Here is a 6,000-nt window from a genome sequence, read left to right as displayed (position 1 = left end):
CTTTCTGCTCAAGGTAAGACCCTTGCTTCCCTTCCCTTCCCTTCCCTCCTTCTTTCCTTTAGCCAAAACTGGTGCAGGAGGGTTTGAGGAGGGACAGAAGACGACCATCACAATGCGCTCTCTCCCTCTCTCTCCCCTCTCCTGTGTGTGTGTGTAGGGATGTATGTAGGACTGTAGTCCCCTCCTCTGTTTTAGCCTATGCTTCTTTGTGCAGGAAAGGAAGAAGTCCCCCCCCCCGCCCCGAAGTGTATAGGAAAGACCCTCTGCACTGGGGTTGCAAACTCCAAAAAGGCAGCTGGGGCAGCCCCAGGGTTGTTTCTGCGGGAGAAAGCCATTTGTTTTTCTTACAAAATGGGCATGCCTTGGAGGGTGGCATATAGCTGCCCAGTGCGCGCTCTCTCTCTCTCTCTCTCTCTCTCTCGCAACCCTTGTTTCAAGGATTCAATACCATGAAGCCCTATGAGGAAAGGGTTTACTCATAAGGGATGAAAGAAGGCAGTCTTTTTAGGAATTCCCTCCCTTTTCCTCTGTCTTTCCTTGGCTTCCCTGTGCCTTTCTGAAAAGCCTGGCCTCTCCTGCACCCCAAGCACCCTGGCAAAGGCACCTCTTGCATCCCAAGCAGCCCCCAGCTCTGCAGACTCCAGACGGTGCTTCGAGACTTGGAGGGCTGAGTGGATCATTTCAGCACCAAGGACAGACCCTACTGGGGGGATGCACCAGGGACAGATAATATTGGACCCTATGTGAACACTGCCCAGCTCTCCTTCGCTGGTTTAATTAACTCTAAAGGGAGGGGAATGGCTGACATGGGGAAGAAGGAGTAACAGGCTACAGATGATGTGAATATGCATCACTGGAGAAAGGGTACTGTAAATAAAAAATGGGAAGCACATATTGACAATGATGGAAAAGAAACCATTAAAAAAAAAACATCTTACGTGCTTCTAATGTTAAGGCCACTTTTTTCCTCTTCTCCAATACTACAGCTATGAAGCCCCAGGACATGCTCTAGCACAGTCGCATGCCACATTTCTACAGCCCCTCTCAGTATGCCCCTTGTCAACCTGTAAACAGTCGCAGAATTGAAAGGAGCGGATAAACCAAACTGGTGAATCCTTGCCTATTTCTCTGTCTTGTCTCATCACTGTAACAAGTGAAAGGGTCATGATTATTTTGCCTGTCGTTTTAATTGAAATTTCACATGGCTGGTGGAATGGATCACTTTCTTCACTTTCCCTATGTAAATAGAGAGAGCATAAAGGAGACAAGTTATGAAAACTGTCTGGTTGCCGAGACAGATCTTCCTGCGTTCTGAAATACGCCACCGAGATTCATGGCTGGTGTTGTGTGAAACTGGAAGCGGTAGCCATACTGGAGTGCTAGGATTTAACGGAAGAGGCAAAGTATTGCTAGTTTGTGAATCTCCCTGGCTAAAATATGTTGCAAGTTTTTTCTTGGCTTGCCATTGCAAGGGAAAGGAGGAGAGGGGATGACATAAAGAAGTAACCACAAGATAGAGTGAAACATGCACCTTGGGACAAAGAATGACTTTAATCTACTCTTTAGAAAATTCATTTCCCCCAATGAAACAAGCCAAAGGCTCTATTTTAATAAGCTCTAGTGTATTTTATAATTCACAGGCTAGAGTCTTGCGCATAAAATACTATAAATTCTCTGGAATGATTTTCCATCCCAGATTCTGCATTCCTGAGCTAGCGTTCTTATATAGAGCCTTCTAGAGACTGTTGCTATTTTAATTAGTTTCAGCTAATTCCCCCCCAGATTGTTGTGTGTGTGTGTGTGTGTGTGTGTGGTGGGGTATTTCCATTAGTTTTATTGTGGGGAACATCAGTTTACTAGTATGTGCATGCAACTGTGAAAAGAACAGGGGAGAATATAGTGGGGGTGGAACAGGACAAATCAGCGGGGGGAAGCCAAGACCCTAAAGTAAAAGCTGGAGATTAGAAGAGGCATGAAGATGAAAGGAGAGGCAGATGTGAAATAGGGGAAAGAATCAAGGATATCATACCAGGTACACTTACCAGGGAGTAAGTCTCAGCCAACACACTAAGCATGTATATCCAGAAAGCACCTGTGTAAACATATGTTTACTGGTCATTCATCCTCTGTACATTTAATGAAACTGATCCCCCTGTTAAGTGGGTACAACACTGAAATCTTAAGAGAAATGAAGAGGGTGACAGGAAAGAGAAGACATGGAAGAAATGGGGGAATGGAATTCCAATAAGATCTGCTTTTCTTTTGCAGCCAAATTTACGGAATTCCCTCGAAATGTCACCGCAACCGAGGGGCAGAATGTGGAGATGTCCTGTGCATTCCAGAGTGGCTCTGCCTCAGTGTACCTGGAAATCCAATGGTGGTTTCTGCGGGCAGCTGAGGACCAGGAACCTGGAGCTGAGGTGACAGGCACTCAGGTATCAGTTTACAGCCCTTGAAATCCTATGCAAGCCAGCATTCCCAGAAAGGATCTAGAGAACAAGGGTGGGCTTTCCCCCAAACCTACTGATAGCAGTAGAAATCCAGCCACCATTGTGGGATAGAACCTTGAGTCTTTCACCATTTTTATTGAAAAGCCAGTAAATTCATGTGTATGGCTCATGTATCTTTGAACTTAAGAAGCTGCTTTTCATCAATAAGGTATAATGCAGATAAAAAAATATTGGGAATGGCTTCAAATGAATTTGTAACCTTAGCTGTCACTGGAAAACAAACCGTCCCATTAAGACGACTGCCTGCTGTAATTCTTTCATCTCAGGGAATCGCATTACCTCTTCCATTGTTTGTTTCAGAATGATAAATACACAGAGCAGAATTTCTGTTACTAACACAGCATGCATCAATTTACAGCATATGTGATTTCTGGAAACAACACTGACTTTCTTTGACTCGGTTTTATTAATCTTTTCTCACTTTCTTATCTGGCAAGAAAAGATGTCGGTGGTTTCCGATTATGTTTGTTTTTCTTCTTCTCCCAGGGTGGAATTTTTCTCAGTATCTCTGTTGCTTTATTTCCATTCAGCCTTCCCACCCATCCGGCAAAGTTTTTGTGCTATGAATTCCTATGATGTCCAGGCAGCTTCACAATTTATTAAATTTTTTTTAATAGCAACAAAAGTGTATGGAAAGGTCCTCCACTCTTGTAAGATTGTCAGTGATGACCACCATTGAAGAGAATTTGAACTGAGATCAGCTCTTGCTCAGGCAATATAGCACATAGGTTAGCAGAAACAGGAAGGAATGGTTTTCTGCCTATAGATGGCAGGCTCAGCATGTGAGTTCATCTCCAAGGCAGAATCCTGGGATTATAAGCAGCATTTCCATAACAATTTTTTTCTTGGAAGATTCACTGCTATGGCTTCTGCACAAGTTCTTCTTTTACTCTCTGGTTGTTGCATCAACAATGACTACTCCCGATTTGCAAGTCTGTTATATAAAAAATAAGCAGATGAGTATCTGTTTGTGGGGGGGGGGGGGGGAACCGGGTCAGGAATTGGGGGTGTCATATGAATGTGGCACTACTGGTATGCCCTGTCCTCTATGTCTTCCATTTGCAGTACAAAATGTCAAATAGCAGATGTCTGTGCAGAATTCCAATTAAGATTACATGAGGCAAAGGGCTTAGACCACCCAATGCCATGGGCCTGATCTAGGTTCCCTTCCTGCCAGCTACGAAAAAGAGGAGGAGGATCACCATAACCACCAGGGCTAAGCATCTGACACAACATTATATCTAGTTTGACCCCTCTATTCCTTCAGTTAAATTTCTCCAAGGAATGGGCCCCTCGCCTCTGTATATCATTCAGTGGAAAGGATTATAGGGAGCCACATTCACCACAGAAATCCCATGCCAAAAGCCATTTAGATTCATCCTGGAGAGAGCTGAAAGCCAGATAATAATAATTTGTTTTATTTATATACTGCTATTCCAAAGATCATAGCGGCGAACAGCAAGTAAGCTAATTAGCAAGTAAGCTAATTTGCCCCCAACAGTCTGGGTACTCATTTTAGCGACCTCCTCGGAAGGATGCAAGCCTGAGTCGAGCTTGGGCCCTTTTGCTGGTCTTGAACTCACAACCTTGTGGTTTTGAGTGAATGGCTGCAGTACAGGCATGTAACCACTGTGCCACCAGGGCTCCAGATAGTCTGGAGTTCATACAGTAATAGAGATAGGAAGAGGGGGTGCCTACAATCAACTAGCCAAATACATACCTTCCAGAATTTTCTGCAACTTGGGACACGGCATCTATTTAAAATTGGCTATTGGTATCTGCCCTGGATGAACTTCATGTTTCAAGTAGTCATGGGTAAATGTATAAATATGGAGCCAGGTTTCTCCATCTTAGCAAGTTATTCACACAGCCAGTTTCAATGATAGCAAACATGTGATGTTGTTAGTCCCTTCCAGTGTGCTAAGGATTAGATCATTATCCAAATTGCCTTTCATGATGAAATAGAACTCTCTGTGGCAGGAGATTTATGAGAGTGATTCACATATTCAGGGACAATCAAGCCATCATCGTGTTCCTCTCCTCAGATAATTCTCTCCCTCTTTCCCTCCCAGACACATATGACTACTCCTTCCCTCCCTCCATGGAACACCTGAACTTGGCTATAGTCTGTACACAATATTTTTTGACAAGAAGATGTTCTTGAGAATAGATTTTGTCTCTTTGCTTTCTGTAGTGTTTTTACTTCTGTAAACAACAGGATTAGATTTTTCTTTCCTGCTCTGTTGCTGCTATTTTTTCTCTGAAGGCTTTACTGGGAAAGCCTTCCATAGAGGCTAGAAGGGCTGGTGGGAAGTCAAGAAAGTCTTTTGCAGTGGTGGAGCCTACACTTTCTTTTATGTTGTGCCCCCTATTCATCAAGCAATAAATGGGATGAATAGGTACAATTTTGACTAAATGGTATTACCATGCTGGCATCTAATGATTATCTGAAGCCATCATGCTTCCATTAAACAATGAGACTGTTGGGATTAAAAAAACAACAACCACTTAATAAAAGCATGAAAGACCTCCTGCTTTCTCTTAACATTCACCCAACATGCCTCAGGGCACAGTGCAGGATTAGCTGGCTGTGTATGAGCTAATTGGGAGATATATATATATATATATATATATATATATCGTTGTAGAGGTATAGCTATATAGAGGTATAGTTGTATGGGTATTGTTTCTTTTTTCTTTCTGCCAGATTTGCACAGTAAAGTACAGCTGTGCTGAGAATTAGTCAAGTTTCTAAGTGTGTGTGTGTGTAGGGATGTATGTAGGACTGTAGCCCCCTCCTCTGTTTTAGCCTATGCTTCTTTGTTAGCTAGGGATAGGAGAGTCAGACAGCCAAGCCAGTGGCTTCCATGTCAGTGGGGCAGTGATTATACTCCAGGTTTTCCTCTGAAATTTAAAGAAACTATCCTAGGCACAGAATCCATTTTGGGGTATGGTTCAGCACTTTGGAAAGCTTCTTAATGCTTTGACTAAAACCCAGACTGAATTCATCCATCTACTGATATGGAAGCCATTACCAGCCACTGCTAGTCACATTGGCCCCATACAGACATACCAAAATAAAGCTGCTTCGGATCACATTGGAGGTATGCTGTTTAAATGATGCATGCATCCTAAGAGTCCGGAAGCCATAGCAAAGTCACGATCCAGTCCTAAGGACTAGAGCGCAGTTTTGGTGCAGCTTCTGGACTCTTAGGACGCATGCTTCATTTAAACAGCATACCTCCAAAGTGACCCAAAGCAGCTTTATTTTGGCAGTCTGTATGGGGCCAATGGCAATATTTTGCAGGAGGAAAAAAATGTAAAACAAAATAGAAATGTAAGTCAAAATTCTGAGGCACATCAAATGTGATGAAGGGTTTTCAGGACTTCTAGCCAGAGACACAAGACCTAGGCAAGCACAGTCGGACCGCCTTATCCGCAGATTATTTATCCATCAATTCAAGCATCCACAGCTTGAAAATATCTAATA

The 6,000-nt window shown here is 43.2% G+C and overlaps 1 protein-coding gene across 3 annotated transcripts in view; it reads left to right on the top strand.

The window, feature by feature from the left end:
• The first annotated feature begins 6 nt into the window (after positions 1–6).
• Positions 7–6,000, top strand: part of VSTM2A (V-set and transmembrane domain containing 2A) — a 46,337-nt gene continuing 40,343 nt past the window's right edge. For all 3 annotated transcript variants that reach the window (XM_042471193.1, XM_042471194.1, XM_042471195.1), the window contains exons 1-2: positions 7–13; positions 2,269–2,435. In XM_042471193.1, coding sequence (XP_042327127.1) covers positions 2,325–2,435 — 111 coding nt within the window. In that variant the 5' untranslated portion in view covers positions 7–13; positions 2,269–2,324. The remainder of the gene's footprint in view (positions 14–2,268; positions 2,436–6,000) is intronic.

This window comes from Sceloporus undulatus, chromosome 6 (assembly GCF_019175285.1).
Source record: "Sceloporus undulatus isolate JIND9_A2432 ecotype Alabama chromosome 6, SceUnd_v1.1, whole genome shotgun sequence".
NCBI lineage: Eukaryota > Metazoa > Chordata > Lepidosauria > Squamata > Phrynosomatidae > Sceloporus > Sceloporus undulatus.
This window is presented reverse-complemented; position numbering and strand designations above follow the sequence as displayed.